This window comes from Scyliorhinus torazame, chromosome 9, assembly GCF_047496885.1.
Source record: "Scyliorhinus torazame isolate Kashiwa2021f chromosome 9, sScyTor2.1, whole genome shotgun sequence".
In the NCBI taxonomy this organism is placed as follows: domain Eukaryota; kingdom Metazoa; phylum Chordata; class Chondrichthyes; order Carcharhiniformes; family Scyliorhinidae; genus Scyliorhinus; species Scyliorhinus torazame.
This window is the reverse complement of record NC_092715.1, coordinates 243,565,456-243,587,377: the sequence shown is the minus strand read 5'-3', so window position 1 is coordinate 243,587,377 and position 21,922 is coordinate 243,565,456. Positions and strand designations below refer to the sequence as shown.

General features: G+C 44.3%; 1 protein-coding gene across 2 annotated transcripts in view; it reads left to right on the top strand.

Annotated features, from left to right (window-relative positions):
• LOC140429776 (E3 ubiquitin-protein ligase UHRF1-like) overlaps positions 1–21,922 on the top strand; it is a 168,224-nt gene that overhangs the window by 133,120 nt on the left and 13,182 nt on the right. For both annotated transcript variants that reach the window (XM_072517222.1, XM_072517221.1), the window contains 5 exons: positions 536–659; positions 776–883; positions 14,299–14,403; positions 15,996–16,102; positions 21,228–21,390. In XM_072517222.1, coding sequence (XP_072373323.1) covers positions 536–659; positions 776–883; positions 14,299–14,403; positions 15,996–16,102; positions 21,228–21,390 — 607 coding nt within the window. The remainder of the gene's footprint in view (positions 1–535; positions 660–775; positions 884–14,298; positions 14,404–15,995; positions 16,103–21,227; positions 21,391–21,922) is intronic.

Genomic DNA, 21,922 nt, shown 5'->3' with positions numbered 1-21,922 from the left:
GTTGACTTTCAATCATAGGTTCATGATTAACTTTTGGACGCAGGCGAAAAGCCTACTAACTAAAACAAACTTATTAGGAAGCAGCTGGAGTTTGCCAACCATCCTCCCATGAAGAAGTTAGATAAAGGAGGCATTTCTCTATGTACACTTAACCTGAAGTTACTGTTCAAAACTAATTGTTTTCTCAAGTGAAGCTGGAGCTGTGTTTATGCTGAGTCTGTCCTGCGAAGTCTATGTGGAGTGGTGTTAAATAGGCACAGTTTCTGAGAGTGATTGCAGCCATTTACAATTACACAAGAAGCGTGCAGGTTAGAAAAAGTAACAGAAAATTCCCCCCCCCCCCCCCCCCACACACACACACACACACACACACACTTTTCCTGTTACTTTGAAATGTTTTACTATCAAATGTTGCATGTATACGTCTTGAGGAAAAACTAACACAGGATGCTGGAACTTGGATTTACGAACTTGGGCCATTTCAATATATCCCGTGCAGCCCGTAATTCTACATTTGAAAATTGCATATTTGCAGGTATTGCCCCTCCTGTAAAAATGATACAAGTGAAGTTGTGCGAGCAGGGGAAAAGCTGAAAGAAAGCAAGAAGAAGGCCAAGATGCCGTCTGCCAGCACTGCAAGTCAGAGAGACTGGGGCAAGGTGGGCACTGCTGTTTGTCCATTTCAGTTACGTGCATGTACGTTCATTAGAGCGCTGATTGAAAATATCAGAGGGATTATCAATGTATCTTTCATCAATCTATCTTGTGTACACAGGGTATGGCCTGTGTTGGCCGCACGAAGGAATGCACAATAGTTCCTTCTAACCATTATGGCCCCATACCTGGCACTCCTGTTGGCACAATGTGGAAGTTCAGAGTTCAGGTATGTAGGAGCATTCTTTGATTTGTTTCAGTTCTCAGCATAAGATGTGTTGGTAATTTTAATTTAACCATGCGATTGACGGATCAGTAAATCTGTGCTTTGGAAATAAGGTGCACAGGTAAAGACAACGAGTCTTTTCGGAAATGATATTATAACGGGGATTGGTTTGAGTTATATTAAGCTGTGAATATATTAAGTTGCAGTATGTATGAGTTTGGGATCTCCGTATAATTCTGTCCCTATTATTGTTAGGCAATCACCATTTTTCTGGTTTAAGATAGGCTTTTTAAAACTTTGTTCAAGGAGTACGGGTGTCACTAGCTGGGTCAACATTTATTGCCCATCCCTAATTGCCCTTGAGTTGAGTGGCATTGCTAGGCCATTACAGAGGGCAGTTAAAAATCAGCCACATTGCTGTGGATGTGGAGTCACATGTAGCCAAGGATGACAGATTTCATTTCTTAAAGGACATTAGTGAACCAGATAGGTTTTTACGACAGTCGACAATGGCCTGTTAGGAAATAGTTAATGTTTCCTCATGCTTATGTTGGAATTGGGGTTTTAATTGTTTAATTTACTCCACTTATTGTTTATTAGACAGCACCAAATATAAAGTGGATACAGGTGGCACTGTGGAAGTTGTTGGAGAAATGATTGCTGAAAGCAATAAACTTGGCGTGGAAGAAGTCAAGATGTGCTTTCCAATTCTTAAGAGTTACCATTGGAGCTTAACATGGTCTCATGTTTGTCATTAGATGTTTAATTCCAGATTTTTTTTATTGAATTCAAGTTTCACCATCTGCTGTGGTGGAATTCGAACCCAGGTCCCCAGAGCATTACTCGGGGGGGCCTGGATTACTAGTCCACTGGGCAATAGCCTCTTTTCTCATTTTAACAATCACTAAAGATGAAATGTTGCTTTAACGTTCTCCTCTCACTGCAAGAAACAAAATGCATTGGCGCATTTGAGAAAGAGAATCGCCGTGGACTTCAGCTATTGGGGACGGAAATGAGAACACTGCTTCTTGGAAACTACAGTTGAATAGAGGTAACTCTAGACATCTGTCGAAAAGATACATTTCATTTTGATATTTGGGACAAATTCCTGCTTTGGTAGTCCTCCTCTTCACTCTAACTCGCCCCAATCAAAATCATAGCTGCTTGTTTCTGTGTGTTTGATGTTAACTGGGGGGGGACCATCAAACTGGCTGCAACTGGAAGGCTAAAGTAGTGCCCTCATTTCCTTTCCCAAAAGCTGGTCCGTGTGAAGGTTCCCTCTCCACATTTTGTTTCTCGCAGTGAGTGAGGTGGAGAATTTTGAAACCACATTTCCTTATCGCTGATGGTTAAAATGAGAAATTTCCAGATCCTGAAAATCCCACCAGAAAGATGGTGATTTCCTAATAATAATAATAGGGGCAGAATTCTGCTGAAGATTCTAAAGGAAGGGTCTGGGTGGGTGGGGGCATCGCCATAACTGAGTTCATTCAACATCTGCATTTGTGAGATCTTGGTTCTGTCTTGTGCCACTGTGAATTTGTCACAATTAAAATACAAGGAATGCTTCATAGGTGTTGTAAGTCTATTTTCTACTTAAAATATGAACTTTAAATGAATAAAAGTGTCCATAGTTTAATTTGCAGTTGTGTTCTTCCGATAATTAAATATCGGGAGAAATTGCTTTCCCGTTTTGTCCACCTTTTGAGGCAGTAACAGAGATCTGAGATCTCATACTGTAGGTGGTGCCTGAGTTATATCAAACCACTGGAACGTTGCATGTGGTATGTCTGTTAAAGCACCTGTCATAATATTTACTTGGAATTCAGTTTCCTTATTTCAGGATAAAGTATTGTAGCCAGCTCTGCTCTTCATCTGGGATATGCTGCATTATGTAATTCAAGGGTGCAATAGCTGAATTCCGCCCATAAGGGCAAGTTTAAAATATTTTGATTTGAGTATTCTTCACTTCTTATACTTCTTGCTCAGAACAAATGGCTTAAATATACGCAGTCTTATCAGGTGGTTTGGAGATTTAAATCTTAACGTGGCCTGCACACCTTCCAGCTGCCTTACACTAGGTCTAGCCAATCAGAAATCTTCACAAAAACCTTATCCTATTACCTCCTCTGCGATCAGATTGATTACTGATCCCAACAAAGCTGCCTGCATCCTCTTCTCCTATTTCTGGGAACTTTTCACAAGCTATTTTGGAAGGTCTAATGCAGGTAGGGAATGTACAGTGGATGGTAGAACCCTCAAGAGTATTGACAGTCAGAGAGATCTAGGTGTACAGGTCCACAGGTCACTGAAAGGGGCAACACAGGTGGAGAAGGTAGTCAAGAAGGCATACGGCATGCTTGCCTTCATTGGCCGGGGCATTGAGTATAAGAATTGGCAAGTCATGTTGCAGCTGTATAGAACCTTAGTTAGGCCACACTTGGAATATAGTGTTCAATTCTGGTCGCCACACTACCAGAAGGATGTGGAGGCTTTAGAGAGGGTGCAGAAGAGATTTACCAGGATGTTGCCTGGTATGGAGGGCATTAGCTATGAGGAGAGGTTGAATAAACTCGGTTTGTTCTCACTGGAACAACAGAGGTTGAGGGGCGACCTGATAGAGATCTACAAAATTATGAGGGGCATAGACAGAGTGGATAGTCAGAGGCTTTTTCCCAGGGTTGAGGGGTCAATTTCTAGGGTGCATAGGTTTAAGGTGCGAGGGGCAAGGTTCAGAGGAGATGTACGAGGCAAGTTTTTTTACACGGGGTAGTGGGTGCCTGGAACTCGCTGCTGGAGGAGGTGGTGGAAGTAGGGACGATAGTGACGTTAAGGGGCATCTTGACAAAAACATGAATAGGATGGGAATAGAGGTATACGGACCCCGGAAGTGCAGAAGATTTTAGTTTAGACAGGCAGCATGGTCGGCACAGGTTTGGAGGGCTGAAGGGCCTGTTCCTGTGCTGTACTTTTCTTTATGGCGCAGAAGGAGGCCATTCGGCCTGTCTGCGCCAGCTCTCCAAATGACCATTATGACTTTGTGCCTTTTCCTTGTACCCCTGCACAGTTTCTATTCAAATAATCCTCCATTTCCCTTTTGAATGCCTCGATAGGACCTGCCTCCACCACACTTCCAGGCAGCACATTCCAGACCCAAACCACTCGCTGTGTGAAAATGTTTTTTCTCACATCGCATTTGCAAGTCACTTTAAATCTGTGCCTCTCGTTCATGGCCCATTGACGAGTGGGGACTCCTTTTCTCTCTCGGGCCATGTATAATTGGATATGGCCCTGATTTCTAGAGAATCCACTCTGCTGAAAGAGCTTGTCCTCTTGACAATGGTAGATTGCAAGGTAAGGCAAATTTCGTCTGAAGTGTGCTGAATAGCTCAAAGAAGTTGGGACATTATTTAATCCAGCAATTAGACCACTGAAACCAGGAACATTGTCACCATCCAGCAATCCAGAAACAGCTGTTGAATCTGCTTTACAGTATAGTGGCTCAATGGAAATGAAAATTGGGCAGGAAGTTCAATCAAGTACTGACTCAAAAATGCCCCTTTCGCTCGAGAGGAATCGGGGGGGAGGGGGGGCTTGCCCTGCCAAATTTTAGTAATTATTACTGGGCAGCCAATATTGCAATGATAAGGAAGTGGGTGGTGGGGACGGGGGCAGCTTGGGAGCGGATGGAAGCAGCCTCATGCAGGGGCACCAGCATAGGGGCGCTGATAGCGGCACCATTGCCACTCCCACTGGCGAGATATTCCACAAGCCCCGTGGTGGTGGCGGCCCTGAGGATCTGGGGTCAGTGGAGGAGATTTGTTGGTGCAGTGAGGGCGTCTGTTTGGTCCCCAATATGCAACAATCATCGGTTCACTCCGGGGAGCTTAGATGGGGGATTTTGGGTATGGCAAAGTGCGGGGATTGAGACGATGGGGGGACCTGTTTCTGGAGGGGAGCTTTCCTAGCTTAAGGGCGCTGGAGGAGAAGTTCGGGCTGGCAGCAGGGAATGATTTCAGATATCTACAGGTGCGGAACTTTCTGCGCAGGCAGGTACCATTCTTTCCACTCCTGCCACGAAGAGGGATTCAAGATAGGGTAGTGCCTAGGGGATGGGTGGGGGAGGGGAGCATCTTGGACATCTACAAAGAATTAATGGGGGTGGAGGAGACGCATACAGAGGAGCTGAAGTGTAAGTGGGAGGAGGAACTGGGGGATGAGATGGAGGACGGCCTATGGGCGGAGGCGCTGAGCAGGGTCAAAGCGACCGTGACATGCGCAAGGCTCCGCTTGATCCAGTTTAAAGTGGTGCACCGGGCGCACATGACAGCGACCCGGATGAGTACATTTTTTGGGGTGGAAGACAAGTGTGTCAGATGTACAGGTGGACCAGCGAACCATGTCCACATGTTCTGGGCATGCCCAAAACTTAGGGGATATTGACAGGGGTTTGCGGATGTCATGTCAAGGGTATTGAAGACAAAGATGGAAATTAGTCCAGGGGTAACGAGCTTTGGGGTGTTGGAGGACCCGGGTGTTCAGGAGGAGGGCGAGGCAGGTGTTCTGACCTTTTCCTCCTTGGTAGCCCGGCGACGGATACTACTGGCTTGGAGGGAGTCTAGGCCTCCGAAGTCAGAGGCCTGGTTAACCAACATGGCGCGCTTTCTCGGCCTGGAAAAGATCAAGTTCGCCTTGAGGGGGTCGGTGTCCGGGTTCGTCCGGAGGTGGCAACCATTCGCTGACTTCTTCGCGGGGAATTAATCGTCAGCGAGGGGGGATGGGGGGGCCAGGGTAGTATAGAGTAGGCCTTGGGCCTTGGATGGACGGATGTCGGCGGCTGTTTTTTTGATTACTGTTCTTTGTACTCTATTGTTTTTTGTACTGTGGTTGTTTGTTATGCCAAAAATAGCTCATTAAAAATTGTTTGTTTAAAAAAAAAAGCCCCTTTCGCACTATTGTTGAATTTTAAAATAATTCCGCTAGTTATGGATAATAAGGAAAGGTTTACAATGAAGGTACTGCCTAAGCATTATAAGAGAAGCTTACTTAGTTCACATAAACCCCCTAACAATTCCACAGGGAATGCTCCGTCATGTGTATCAGCAACAGAAAAGATCCACCAACAGATAAGTTCTGTAACCAAATTCCCGTAACAGGTATACCTTAAACAATGAGGATTCCTCACTCGGATAACACCCAAAGCAAACAGTATTCTTGGATTTCTGAGGCAGAATCTTTGGTATTGTCATAAAAATATTTTGGCTTACCAAAGTTCGTCGAGTCCTGGAGTATGCAGGTTGTGTGTGGAATTTTATATGACGAGAATATAAATAAGATTGAAGCGATCCAAAGGCATGCTGCACGATTCTGTATGAATCTGAATGGGAAATACACCAGTGTCACATCCTTGGTCAAAGATTTGGAATGGGAATCGATTCGACAAAGGAAGAAAAAACATAGACTGACCACGTTCTATGAAACCTGGAATGGACTGGTGAGAACTGATAGAAACAAGTAGCTGGTGCCCTCCGATAAAGACAAAACACGAGTAGGCCATCCACACAAACTACAAAGACCGAGGGCGCGATTCTCCACTCCCACGCCGGTTGGGAGAATTGCCTGGGCCGCCAAAATTTCCCGGGACGCCGGTCCGACGCCCTCCCGCGATTCTCCCAAGCGGCGGGAACGGCCCGGTCGAGTTTCGCGGGTCGCAGGCCGGAGAATCGCCGGAGACACCCAAAATGGCGATTCTCCGGCACCCCCACTATTCTCAGGCCCGGATGGGCCGAGCGGCCAGGCCAAAACGGCGGGTTCCCCCCGGCGCCGTCCACACCTGGTCGCTGCCGTCGTGAGCGGTGCGTGAACGCTGGGGGGGCGGCCTGCAGGGGGGCGAGGGGGGATCCTGCACCGGGGGGGTACCTCAAATGTGGGGTGGCCCGACGATCGGTGCCCATCGGGGCGGACTTAGAGAGGACGGCAACCGCTCATGCGCGGATGACGCCCGTTATGCGGCGCCGGCCGCGTCATCTGTGCGGCGCCGCCTTCACACGGGCGACAAGGCCTGGCACGTGTAGATGACGAGGCCCCGATCCTGGCCCATTGTCAGGGCCTGAATCGGTTGGGATCGGGGCCATTTTGCGCCGTCGTGAACCTCGATGGTGTTCACGGCGGCGCGGCCACTTCGGCGTGGGAGTGGAGAATCCCGCCTCATTTGTTTCCAAGACAGTGTCACAATCTTTCTTCCCAATGGTAAGCCCACAATGGAACAAGCTGCAAATAGTCAGAGCCTCATCACTTGAAATCTTCAAGCCACATCTTTTCATTATTTCCTTTAAAAAATTTTCATGATCAATATCACCGTCTCCGCAGGTCATGACTGGGTCAGCTGCACTACCCAGATAAATGTTGGCAGAATACAGCTATTAGTCTGTGATGCTCACACAAGCAAAGCTGAAGCAGAATGGAATCCAATTGATCCATCTGCGGCACCCTGTTGTTACAGGGGTGTTGCCAGAATGATTGAAGCAGCCTCCAAACATCAGGAGTGCCGAAAGAGTTCACTCTCATTTGGGATGAACACTTTTGTTTTACTCCTATAAGACCATAAGACATAGAAGCAGAATTAGGCCACTCAGCCCATGGAGTCTGCTCCGCCATTCAATCATGGCTGATATTTTTCTCACCCCCATTCTCCTGCTCTTCTCCTGGTATTTTGATTCTCTAGAGTCTAGAGGACACTTGTATTCTGCACTGCAGTAAACTGAAGTTCTGGAACACTTTTCAATCTTGGAAGGAAGCTCCCGTTTCTCCCTGAAAACGTAAAAACACTTTTCCTGCCCTTTTGCGACACAGCAACAGTCTAATCAAAGTCAACAATGCCATTTCATGTGTCATCAACAGTGATTCATTGATTGCATTCCAAATGCTTATCCACCATATTTCACCTTCATGGCAGTTCCTCTCTTGGTTCCTCCTCTGTTTCAGGAGATATTAGGCAGTCCACTTTGCTTAAAGGGGTAGGTCTTCAGCCGCATCTTAAAGGAATAAAGAGACATGGAAAGTGGTGATGTTTATGGAGGGAATTAACTTGGGGCCTTGGCAGGTGAAGGCATGCTATTGATGTGGGAGTAGTTGAAATCATGGATGTCCATGAGACCAGAATTTGAGGAGTGGCGATATTTTGGAGGGTTGTTGGGTCGTGGAGACATGGAGAATGCTTTTTATTACCACCTATGACTGCCGACTTATTATTAAGATTCATAAATCAGACCTATCTCCACCTTAGTAGGACAAATTCAAAGCCACCCCTTTGGTTCTCATAAGCATTTGCAAACCTCCTTGGCCTAGATGCAATCTCGGGCTTAGGGGTGAAAAATGGATGCGTGCAACCTGACCCCAAGTTTAACATTCTCCTCACGTTGAATCTGTCACCAAGATTGTTTCCTTACACACTATAACATTACTTACCTACAACCGTAATATTCTGGCCCTGAAACCAGAAGCTAGGTGTGTTTTGCTTCACAGATGCTGCCTGACATGCTGAGTTTTTCCAGCATTTTTGCTTCTATTTCTGCAGTATTTTGCCTTTGTGCTACTTTCTTAATCATCAGGTGGTTGGACTCCATGGTGACCCGCCTGCCTCTTACTATTCAGAAACTAGAAGTCAATTGGGTATTTTGTGGCTTGTTCTCGCTCAAGCCTCCACGTTGCAGAAAATTGACTTGGAGGTTTCAAATCTTACTTTCAAATCTCTGAAAAGCCTTGCTCTCTCCATAGCTCTGTGATATCTCTTGATGTATACCCTTTCACACATTCGCTGATTCTCCAACCCTGGCCTGGTTCTTGTTCCCTGCTTCACCATTACCTGTTTGAGCCTCCCTGCCATGTCCTTTCAACTTCTCTTGCTCAGCAACTTCACTTACCTCTCTGGCTTCAAAAAGCTCATTCAAGCCGTTCTATTCATTTTCCTCTTAACTCTCTTTCCCCATGCTGCCGTGCTTAGCGTCTGTGCAGTATCCATAATCCTCTGAAGTACTCTGAAGATGTATGTAACACCACAGAAATCTAAGCTGTTTTACACGGTAGCATCTTAACAACCTATTTCCATGTCCATAACATCACTCCACTTTGCCTCTTGTCTCAGCTGATCTGCTACTGAAACCCTAATTTTTGCCTTTCCTATCTCTCGACTCAACTAAAACAACAATGTACTGACTGGTCCCACACATTCTACCCTCGATAAACTTGAGGTCCTTCAAAACTCTTCTCACAACAAATCCTGTTCCCCTTCACTCCCTGTACTCGCTGACCTACATTGGCCTACTCAGTCGAGCAGTATCTTGATTTAAAATTCTCATCCTTGTTTTCAAATCCCTCCATGGCCTCACCCCTCTCTGTCTCATCTTCAATCGTCTGAGATATCTGCGTTCCTCTAATTCTAGCCTGCTGTGCATTCCCAATTATAATTGCTGCACCATTGGATGCCAGATCGTCAGTTACCAGGGGTTCTAAGCTCTGGAATTCCCTAATTTCCACCTCTCCACCTCATCTTCATCCTTTTAAGTCACTTCTTATTACCTACCTCTTGTACAAAGATTTTGGTCATCTGACCTAATATTTCCTTGCGTGGCTTGTGTCATGCAAGTTGTTGTGAACTGACTTCTCAAGGTGGCTGCAGTTTTGCAGAACCTTAAAAGGATTCGATATTCCCATAAAAGAATGCACCCTGCACCTTGAGTTTAATTTTAAGGGGTAAAGTTATTCATGCAAGCTGCTCGATTGAAATTCTTCCTCTTTACCTGCTAATACGTTAGGCTCGGGGGTATAAAATTGCTCTCTTGACTCGGCATGTAGCCAGGATATATAGGAGGGCGGTGTGTTTAGGGTTTGGGCATCTTTGGCTCCTTGGAGAACCCACCAACCCCAAGGTATCGTCTCAATCTCTGCTGTGTCAAACTGTGGCACGGAAAGTCTTTTATTTTCCTGGCCACAATAACTTCAATTCAAATTTCTCTGCGCATATGCGCACACACATGCACACAGACCCACTGGCAGGCAGACACACGCATGCGCACACAGAAGCACACACACTATTAGATCGGTTTTGCCCAATGATTGACACCACCTTGGTTTCCTTACAAGAAATCCATTAATAAGAGTTTATAGCATTGAATTAAAAACATTTGTTTAATGGCTGGTTGGTTAGACCAGTCACACACATTCTGCTTCTACTGGAATAACTCCAGTTTGTGCTTCAGCTTAGATGAAAATATAGCTCTATCCAGTTCATGTTGTGGTGATTTCAGTCTTTAATGAACAATTTGCATTTGTACAGTTAAGGGACCGCCCGTTGATGCCTGGTTTTCAGCAAGCTGTTTGAAAATGGTGCACAATTAAGTCCGTGCAATTCTCAGTTGACCAAGTCTTATTTTTGATCCTTACCAGGCGTTATTTAAATCTCGTCTAAGGTGCTTTTTCTCATGTCCTGCACAAGTGAAAGTGTTAGTTTTCTTTTCGGGAAAACTGCAAGGCCTTGTTCTTGATCTGCTGTATTCAAATTGGCATTCTGATAAAAGGTTTCTTCGGGCACACCTACAGCTTTAAAACTAAGATCACTTCTCCGATTCGGTTGGGTCAGAACATTGTCTCAATGCTTTCTTCGTTATCACGAAGTTAGAGAACTGAAGTGTAATTTCCACTGTATAGATCTGAGCACAATCTCAAGTTATTACATCTAGGCATTTTCAATTCTTACATTTCTTTTGTGTGTGTGTGAAGACCGGGGGCAAGCTGGTAACTAGATTAGTGTATCATTCACCGCTATAGTCTTGAAGAAGTATGGGGAGCAGGTTGAGGCTTGTTCTACCTGATGCTTCATCATGTTCCAGTGGTAACAAAATGTGCCACATTTGGCACACAATTGCTACATATTACTGCTAAGATATCATATACCTGCAACACGAGCTCTCCTATTTGCAGCTCAACTTTTGACAACTGATAAAATAATTCTTACTCGGGGAGGAATGAATCACCCAATCTCCACCTGCCTTACTTTAATAGCTTCTGCAGTCGATGTGGAATGAAGCAGAGAGGATTGATTACTTGCCTGACCGGATCCTCATTCTTAAATTAGACATGTAGTTAGTCCTTGCAGGTTCGTAGTTCAGAAGGAGCAGTTAGTTTAAGATTGTTTCAGTTTAGCTTTGATTGGCCATAAACAGCTGTAATTACATAAATTATTATAATATGCAGAGCAAGTACAGTCCATTCCGCTGTCAATGCTCCACGCAAGCCTCCACCTATCCATCCGCATCTAACTAGCAATTTAACCTTGTATTCCTTTCTCCCTCATCTTGCCTTATCTCTTGATAGTATTATGGAAACTAGATTTATGGAAACTATTAGTCACAACTACTCACTGTAGTAATGGGTTCCATATTCTCACCACTCTGGTTTAAAGAAAATATTTCTGAATTCCCCGATTGTCTCTTTTGCTGACTTTGGCCTCCAGCTCGGCTCTTCCACACAAGTCAAAACACTTTCTCTGCGTTTCCACTCTGTCAAAACGTTTCATAATTTTAAAGACCTTAATCACATTACTCCTCGCTCAGCCTTTCTCTTTTCAAGACCCAGCCTGTTCATCCTCTCCTGAAAGGAGTAGTCCTTTTCTCGGAATATCGTCCCTTGTCAATTTTTTTTTAACTCGCTCCAGTGTGGGAGGAGTTTGTGAATTGGTACAGAAGAGATTTACTAGAATGGGATCGGGGATTATAGTTAGGAGGATAGACTGGAGAACTGCGATTTCTCTCTTTTAGAGCAGAAAAGGCGGAGAGGAGATTTGGTGGCGGTGCTTAAGGTTTTGGATAGGGGAAGTAAAGAGAAACTTTTCTCGGTGATTGAAGTGTCAATAGCCAGAGGGCACAGGTTTAAGGTGATTGACAAAGAACCAGAGGCCACAGAAGTAAAATTCACACAATGAATGGTTTTGGATTTTCAATGCATTGCCTGATAAGGTGGTGATCTATAGAAGGGAATTAGATAAATGTTTGAAGCAGAAAAAAATTGTAGGATTATAGTCAGAGGCTGGTTGAGGGGGACTAACAACTTGTGAAGGTGGTACAGACTGGAAAGTCAAATGATAACATGGTAACCAGAATATTACCTCTACACAGTATTCCCAGTTTTGGTCTTGCCAAGGCTCACCACCAGTTTAGCATAACCTCTAAACTCTCCATGCCTATAGAAATAAACCCGAGTGCCTTTATGTTTATGGCCTTACAACATCACTACTTTTAATGATTTTTTTGTATTTAATAATTTGGTAATACCAGTATTGCTGGGGAGAAAAGGTTATTTTTGCCGAAGCTTTTCGTTTTGCACTCATCAGGACAATGTGGTATCCTTGGTATGTTGTTGGTATGTTGATGAGTGTAAGACGAAAAGCTTCGACAAAAACAGTCTTTTTAAGCAATATTTTTGTATTTGTACTCCAAGGTTCGTTTTGTACTATTTAGATTCTGGGCTTTTCACAGTAACTTCATTGCAGTGTTAATGTAAGCCTACTTGTGACAATAAAGATTATTATTTCCCAAGTAAATATGTGTCCTCATTTTCTTACCAAAATATATTCACTCACTTATTTACGTTAAAATTAATTTTACATAGAATTTACAGTGCAGAAGGAGGCCATTCGGCCCATCGAGTCTGCACCGACTCTTGGAAAGAACACCCTACCCAAGGTCCACACCTCCACCCTATCCCCTGGGTGGAGATTATACCAATTATATACCCATTGTGAGTTTATCGATGTCTTTTTGTAATTTTGTTGCAGCCTTCCTTCATATTGATCCTACCCCTGCCCTTTGCCAATTTGGTGTGGCCTGTGGGTTTGGAGTCAGAAGTCTAAATTGTTCATAATAAATTGTGAACGATAGCGGTCCCAGTACAGATCTTTGTGGGACCCCAATTAACACCTTTTGCCACTTGAATAACTGCCCCATTGCACTTACTTTCTGTCTTGTAGCCAACTAGCTATCTGTTCCACTGCGCATTCTTTGACTCAACATTCTCTGACGTTCATTTGTCTATTATGTAGGCCTGCTTAGCTCAGTTAACTGGAGAGCTGGTTTGTGATGCAAGGCCAACAGCGCGGGTTCAATTCCTGTACTTTGACCCTGGCCTGAGGTGTGGTGATCCTCCGGTTAAATCACCAACACCAGTCAGATCTCCCTGTCAAAGGGGAAAGCAGCCTATGGTCATCTGGGACTATGGCGCCGTTTACATTAGTACCTTACTGAAGGCCTTTTCATGGATCAATTATGATTACTGCCCTGCTCTTGTCTACTCTAGCTTTTATAAGAATTCAATGCCACGTGTTCTGGGGCTTTATAGCGGAATCGCTTTTTACGTGAGAAATCATATCATAGAATAGAATCCTTACAGTGCAGAAGGAGGCCATTTGGCCTATCGGGTCTGCACCGACCCTCTGGAAGAGCACCCTACCCAGGCCTATGCCTCCACCCTATCCCTGTAACCCAGTATTGCCATCACCTATCTACAATGTTGTAGCTGTTTCACATGTGCTTATCATTTGGGTTCCCTCAAAACTTGGCAAGCTAATCTACACTCCTGGAATGTTTTGAAGAAGCATATCTTGGGAGGGACTGGAACTCTCTTATGTACTTTTTCTTTTAAATTACCCTCCGGTTATGTGAAAAATGTGCTTCCAATGCAGTCATTTGACCAGACGATATTTGCGCCTGCTGCTTCTGCTACTTTGTTAAGTGGGACGTTATGGTTCATTCTAGCTTTCCCACAGCTGCTTCATCACACAAGTATTTACTCCTATTTTTGTGTTGTATGTTGCCCAACCAATGACAAAACTTAATTTTCCCTATAATCTGTTCAGGATTTGTGCATATGTGACGACAAATCTGCATGACTCAAGAATTATCAGAACACGGAGCTATCTTATGTACTTTTATTAAAAAAAAAAAAAATTTAGATTACCTAATTATATTTTTTACAATTTAAGGGGCAATTTAGTGTGGCCATTCCCCCTAGCCTGCACATCTTTTTGGATTGTGAGGGTGAGACCCACACAGACAAGGGGAGAATGCGCAAACTCCACACGGACAGTGACTGACCCGGGACCGAACCGGGGTCTTCGGCGCTGTGAGGCAGCAGTGCTAAACACTGCGCCACTGTGCTGAGAAGCTAAGTTATCTACCGCCGTATTTTTTTTGCTGTAAATCGCTCAAACTGAGCCCTGTTTATTTTAAAGATATCACTGACTTTATTTCAGTTTTAAGTTCTGTTAATGAGAAATGGCTAATTCAAGATGATTACTGATCATATACTGATAACTCGATTATCACCTTTCTTAACTGTTTTAAATCTGAATGCTTTATTGCTGCAAGGTGAGTGAGGCAGGTGTTCACAGGCCACATGTTGGAGGGATTCATGGACGAAGTAATGATGGAGCCTACTCCCTGGTGCTAGCCGGCGGCTTTGAGGACGAAGTGGTATGTTGCTAAAATAACGAGCTCCGTACAATATTAACCATTTTAGCTTTTGTTAAAAAGACTCCAGGGGACACTGAGGCGCAGCATTATCCGAGCAGATCAGTAAGGTCATTTTTTTTCTTGCTCGAGCTCTCTCACATACTCTCTCTTTCGCTCACACACATCCACACGTTGCATCTCTTGGGTTTGTACAACTCCATATTGCATTTTATGGTAGTATAATTTTCTTTCATCCCTGGGCTCAAATTAAACTGCTTTTCCCTCTTAATCTTATCTTTTCCCTCCTCATCTTATATTTTCCCCCACTTCCAGTTCTGTAAATGTACCAGCCATCCTCCAGTATCTTTCCCAGTAGCCATACTTCATGTGTAAACGGATACACTGATTTTCTGGTACATATTTTTTGGATTGCGAACTGTTGTGATCACTCCCTGACTTTATTACCCTCCCCTCCTTAGTCTCAGAGGGCTGAGAAAATGATCATGTTTCTTCACCTGCCTAAGATCACATTGACTGAATACGAACCTAGAATATTTCCGGTCTTCGTGGCTTAGCCCAATGTCATGGATTGGCAAACTGAATGAGCTGCATTAAGTTATCACACGAAGATAATGATCTAATTGGAACAATTCCCAAAAGAGAAGATTGTTTCCTGTCATGATTTTAGTACACCAATGCTTTTCCTAACAGTATAAATAAAAGTCTATTTTATTAGAGTGCTGTTGTACTGCCTTTCTGAAGGTACACTGCATACGCCCTGAGTAAGTGCATTATTACTTCATGGTGAGGGTTTGGCATACACTGGGGAATTACAGCATTTTAATGTTATACAATGGGGTAATTAACTTAATTAATTCCTTGATTGTACTAATCAGGAAATTGTTTGGAAATTCTAGCTCTTAAAGTTGTAATTAGTCATGTGAAATTGTTACAAACAAATCATAAAATGCATTGGGTCTTAAGAAAGATATTGGCTGGACTCTTCAGTCCCCTGGCCCCGTGTTTCTCAAATGCACGCCATTCGCTGGCGGCGGGATTTCCCATTGAAACCACCCCACGTCGCCGGGAAACCCCCGGACGGGAGTGTGTTGCCAGTGGGAACACAGAATCCCAGGCCGGAGAATTCCAGCCATTGCGTAACTTTTTGCGATAAACTGCAGTCGATGCTTCTGAACCACGAGACGGGTGACCAGCAAAAAGATTGACAACTACAGTATGTAGGTTTCAATTCGGAATGTCGTGGTGTATTGGGCCCATTTTTATAAAGCAAAATTAAAACACTATATCTGAGATTCTTTTTGTTCCGTCCCTTCCTGGGTTACTTTGACCCCCTCACCCCCTTCCCTACCCAAGAATATTTATTGTTGAATAATTCTGATTCAATTTGAGAGAGACGGGCGTGGATTTCGAAAGGTTTCATATCCTGACAATGGTGTCGAAATTAATTTAATACCAGCTCCTAACGTTATCAGCCTAATCACATCTCCCTGCAATGAGATACTGTAATTGCTCGATAAGCAACAATTGCACCATCATATTGACCTTAACTGGGTAGAGTTCTTGTCGCTGATGGGTCTTCTTTATACTCTTAGGACAGGGGTAATGAATTCACATACACTGGAAGCGGTGGTCGAGATCTTTCTGGAAACAAGCGGATTGGCGAGCAGTCGTATGATCAGACCCTCACCAACATGAATAGGTGAGTTTTACATATTTCTGTGCTGTCATTTACCTCACCCTTTTAAAGATTTCCGTATCAGGGCTACTAGTTACAGAACACCTAATTAACAGAAGGCTGCAAAATAGTCAATATTAGGATGTCTGAGAAGGGGAATTTCAAAAAACTAACAAACTTCTTATATCCCAAATATCTTTACAATCAATTAATGGCTTTTGTAGTTCAATCACTTGTTGTCATAACCACAGCACCCGTTTGCACTTAGCAAAATTTCGCAGACAGCCATATATCCAGTTTGTCTGTCACTGTAGTCAGTTGAGGGATGAATGTTGTCCAGGAAATACCAGGGGAACTCCTGTGCTCTTTTTTCAATATACCATGAAATATTTCACATCACCTGAACAAGAGCAGAATACACCTCCTGAGGCAGGCTAATTCTCCCACTTGGATTTTTGGTTTTAATTTCGACTTTGTGGATAGAAATATTGAACTTTGTTGTAAAAGAACCGAAGAATGCAGCCCATCCTCTTTAAGGAGTGTTAAGGGTTTCCAAGTCCCGCTAGAAAAAATGCTGCCCTCCGACCCGCTGCCGGCTTTTTCCACCATGTTGTTTTGACACTTGGGCAAAAAAAAAAAAATGAAGGAGGCCGGTCCCACGCCATCACACTGGTGGGCCCGGGAATGTCTGCATTAAAGGGATCAGGGTGCACTTTTTAAAGGCCACCTCCATCTAAAGGGAAAAATTAAAATAAATGAAAAGTCCCCAGTGGTTCTGCCAAGGTACTGCCAGGGCATGGTCCTGTCCCTCGTGGGGGCTGTAATTTCCTGTGCGACCCCAGCGGGGATTGTTCACTAGGTCCCCATTTGGCAACAATTGCCCGCCGACACGATGCCACGCTGGCGGGCGTGTTGGAGGGACGATACAGTAGGGAAAGTCTGGTAATGGGGTTGCCGACCTTTCATGGTGGGAACCCCATTGCGCAATTGGTGGGACTGGGGTGAATAGGAATGGGAAATTCCCGCCGGCATAAAAGCCATTTGGGGACTACTGCCTCAACCGGCTTTCCCGCCCACCGGAAGCAGAGGTGGAAAATCCTGGCCATTGCCTAAATAATTGAACATACTGAGGGAAACCAACTGTTATTTCCAATTGGATATTTGAGCAGCAGAGAGAAGGTGATCAACTAATCACAATATTTGTGAATTGGCTGCTTGAAGGTACAGTGTAGCCCTCTTCAAAGTTACTTGTAGCTTGATTACTTAATTTAAATTTAGTGCTAAGTTTCCACTTGACCGTTACTTAAGTTGCATAATGTGAAATATTAAATCTGTCAAATTAGTAATAAAATCAATTATCAAGGCGAGATTATATTAGTGGCTTCAACTTGAAATGTTTCAGCAATATGCTGGGACAGCTGTTTCTGTTGAATCAACATCACTTAGCATTCACAGGGAAATGAATACAACCCAGCATTTAGCTAACTTTAAAGCTAAAGTTGTGACGTTGATTTCTGGCTACCAGATGTTCCCCGCTTGTTGGTAAGGTTCGTGCAAGGGGCAGCATGTGGCACAGTGGTTAGCACTGGGACTGCGGCGCTGAGGACCGGGTTCAAATCCCGGCCCTGGGTCACTGTCCGTGTGGAGCTTGCACATTCACCCCCACAACCCAAAGATGTGCAGGTTAGGTGGATTGGCCACGTTAAATTGCCCCTGATTTAGTTTTTTTTTTTAAAAAAGCATTTTTTTGAATAAAATAATTGGATACTCTAAAAAAAATTTTTTTTTTAATGTTTGTGCAAAACATTTCTCAGGTATCCATGTCACTTCGCATTTAAAAACATGCCGGCATCTGCAGGTGCATAGAGCAACACTGGAACGCTTCCACTTCAGCCATGAGCTGGCTCTCTGTTCCTCTTGTGATGATATACTGCAATAGGGAGGAATATGAAATGATAGCTTGCATTTATAATACAAAATAGGAGCAGAAGTAGGTCGTTTGTTCCTTGAGGCTGCTCCGTCTTTCAGTAAGATCATAGCTAATTCGTTTGCGTTGAGTTCCACATTCCCATCTACCCCCCCGATGACCTTTAATTCTCTTGCCTAGCAAGAGTCTATCTACCTTCAACCTTCAAAATATTCAGTGACGTCGTTTCTATCGCCTTCTGAGGTAGAGAGTTCCAAAGTCGTGCAACGCTTTGAGAGAAAATGTTTTTTTTCCCTCATCTCTCCTATAAGGGCGCCCCCTAATTTTAAAACCGTGTCCCCCTAGTTCTTGACACACCCACGAGAGGGAACATCATGGGCGAGATCTTGAGCCCGTCCTTGCCACCTGTGGGATCGGCGGGGAAGGATGGAAAATCTCACGGGAATCGTGAAGCACTATTCTCTGTGGAGAGATCGCGTTTCCTGATTTTCACCGCCCTGCGCCAGCGCCATTTTAACAACTTTAAATCTGTTTCCATGTATGGGGGTGGGGGTTCTGGCGCACGTCAGGGCAGTGCCAGCATGTGCCAAGGGCAGACCCTAGTGAGAGCCCCATTGCGAGGGAGCTGCACATTGATACGGAGAGGAGGGCAGACATTGAGGGGGAGGAGGGTGCCTTGATGTGTGGTGGGCAGGGGAAGATCAGATTTTGCGGGGGGGGGGTGCCGCCAGCGATGAATGTTGGGTTGCTGGGGGCCGTTAAGCTGATCATGGCACCCTGATCTCTCTGATGCTGGTTCCAGCTTCTGACGCACCACCCCATCAGAGTAAAACACGCCCACTCATTTTCTTTTTGGCAAAGGGGCTCAAGATGCCGTGAGAAAACTGGTCTGCACAACTGCCGAGTTACACACCAGTTTTATATGAGACAGACACTTTGTCAAATTCTCGGAAGATTCCATCCCCATTTCCCGGTCTACCTTGTCAATACCACTGAGAATCTTATATACTTCAATCAAGTCACCCCTCACTCTTCTAAAACTCCAGTGAAAACAAGCCCAGACTCTCCAACCTTTCTTCATAAGACAACCCCCCCATTCCAGGTATCAATCGAGCAAACTTTTCAATAGTACCTTTTAATGTGGCAAAGTGGCACGCCACACAAATGTCACCAAACAAATTTGACACTGTGAGCCACTTAAAGGAGATATCTGGAGGGTTGGTCAAAATATTGGTCAAAGAGATGGAATTTAGGATGCATCTTAACAAAAGCGGGATGAGCAGGAGAGGAAATTGAGGCCTAGGCAGCTGTAAGCAAGGCCACCAGCCAGAGGTAGCGTGATTAAAATCAGGGATGTGGAGAACTGGAGGAGCACAGAGATCGCGAGGGCTTGTGGGTGGGAGGCGATGTTGTTATAAAGGGATGTTTGTTCGTGGATAAGAAATAGTCTGGAGGAATAAGGCTGCTATGCAGAAAAGGGTAATACGTGAGAAGATTTACAGAGACTGAGGAATCGAGCAGGTGGAATTAAATGGAATTCCTGTAGGTTGCTGTTGCTTCACATTTTATACACCTTTCTGATGAATAAGTGAGACATCAAAATAAAGGCCTTGAACTTTTTTTTTTCAATTTGTTTTCAGCATGTGAGTAAGATGGAAGACCCTATTTGTTGTTAATCCCGATGTAAGAACATTTAGCAAAGAGACTCATGCCTGCTCCATCAGTCAATAGCACTATAGCTATCTTCTTCAATTTCATTTTCCCTCTCTATAGCCCCGTACATTCCTTCAAACCCTCAGTGCCCAGAAATTCTTCAATATACTTGATGACTGAGCACCCACAGCCCTCTGGGGAAGAGAATTAGATTTAGAGCCCTGTTTTAGTGAAGAGATTTATGTTCATCTCAGTTCAAAATGGCTGTGGATCCTTCATTCCAGACTCTCCGGCCAGGGGAAACAACCTCTCAACATCGAGTCTGTCGAGGCCTCTTAAGTATTTATTAAGATGCAGAGGGTATTTCAACTCTCCTCACAGGACAACCCTATCATCCCGAAAATTAATCCAGTTGTCAATTACATGGGGGCATAGGTTTAAGGTGAGAGGGGCAAGGTTTAGAGTAGATGTACGAGGCAAGTTTTTTACATAGAGGGTAGTGGGTGCCTGGAACTCGCTACCGGTGGAGGTGGTGGAAGCAGGGACGATAGTGACATTTAAGGGGCATCTTGACAAATACATGAATAGGATGGGAATAGAGGGATACGGACCCAGGAAGAGTAGAAGATTGTAGTTTAGTCGGGCAGCATGGTCGGCACGGGCTTGGAGGGCCGAAGGGCCTGTTCCTGTGCTGTACATTTCTTTTGTTCTTTGTTTGTTCTTTGTTGTCAGCAGCATTTCTACACAATTGATTGACTTGCCAGGTCCCTTCAGAGGTTACTGGGAATCTGGAGTCACCGGTCAACAAACTGCTATCCCTCTGGGATATTTGTGATTTTACAGTAGCTTAAGGGTTCCGTAGCAATTCTTCTGGGGGTGCATTTAAATTCATTTTCACAATTTGCTGCACTTAAGACTTGAGCATCACCTCTGGACGGATAGCCCAGGGGCACAATCATAGGATACCGTACTCTTGTAGCTTCTGTGTCAACATTGCGGTTAGCACGTAATCGGTTTGGTGGGGTGGGAGAGCAGCAAATGGGGATGGTGCTGCTGCCATTTAAAACTTCCGCGTGTTCTTCAGTCTGAACTCGGATCACTTCATGCTGTTGCAGGTTCGTCTGCTTTCACAGGTCACTCTGCGGGTTGGAACAGATGGATTACAGCCTCTTTCGGCAGCATGAGGTTCTGGAATGTTTACAACCCCCGGGGGTAGTGCATGTAATTTTATTTTTTTGTAAACCTGCAATTTCTTTTTGAGCATTCCTCAATCACATAATTGCAGGTACTGTGAAAATTAGACTGCTGAATAGTGAGCTGTTTTGGTGTGGCGAGAGATCAGAGACTACCGATTAATGCCAGCTGTTGTGTATCGTCAAAATTCATTGGAAGATTGTAAATAAAAATTTGTGCTAACTTCAAATGCAGTGATAAAATTGTAACTCCTTTGAGATTTTATTTATAGTTTACAGATGGCCGTAGTGAGATGTTGTTTTTGTTATTGTATCCCCAGCTTCATCACCGAGTAGTTTTTGGTTTTGAGCTGCAATTCTCTGTGCTTTATTTCAGGGCCTTGGCTCTCAATTGTGACGCCGTGCTGAATGATGAGATTGGAGCAGAGGCTAAAGATTGGAAGGCTGGGAAATCGGTCCGGGTTGTCAGGAGTTCAAAAGGACGGAAAGTCAGCAAATATGCACCCGAGGAAGGCAATCGATATGATGGGATTTACAAGGTTCTCATTCATTGGAATTCAAAACTTCCCAGTACCCAGCATCTGTGTAGGACAGAGAGGAATGGGAGATTGGAGATAGAGCGATAGTTTGCAAGGTCAGGGCGCTCAAGGGATTGTTGCTGTAACTCATTGTCCAACAATAAAATGTGTTTTATTGCTAGATGATCAGTTAAAGTAGTAACCCTTTGAGCGCCCTGACCTTGCAAAGTACCGCTGTCTCCAGTCTTCCATTCCTCTCCACGTTTGAAACCCTTCAGTCAGGTTTCTGCTCCTGCCACAGTCTCAACATCATTCTGATAAAAATCACAATTTACAGACAATGTGCCGGTGATAATGGTAAAGTATCCCTCAACCTATCTGCTGCCATTGACACGGTTAACCATATCCTCCTCCAACACCCCTCTGCTATCATCTAACTGTTTCCATTCCCAGATAATTGTCTTCAGTGACTTCTCTTCACACTCCTGTACCATTGCCTGTGGGAAAAACAGAAAATGCTGGATAAACTCAGCAGCTCTGGTAGCATCTGTGG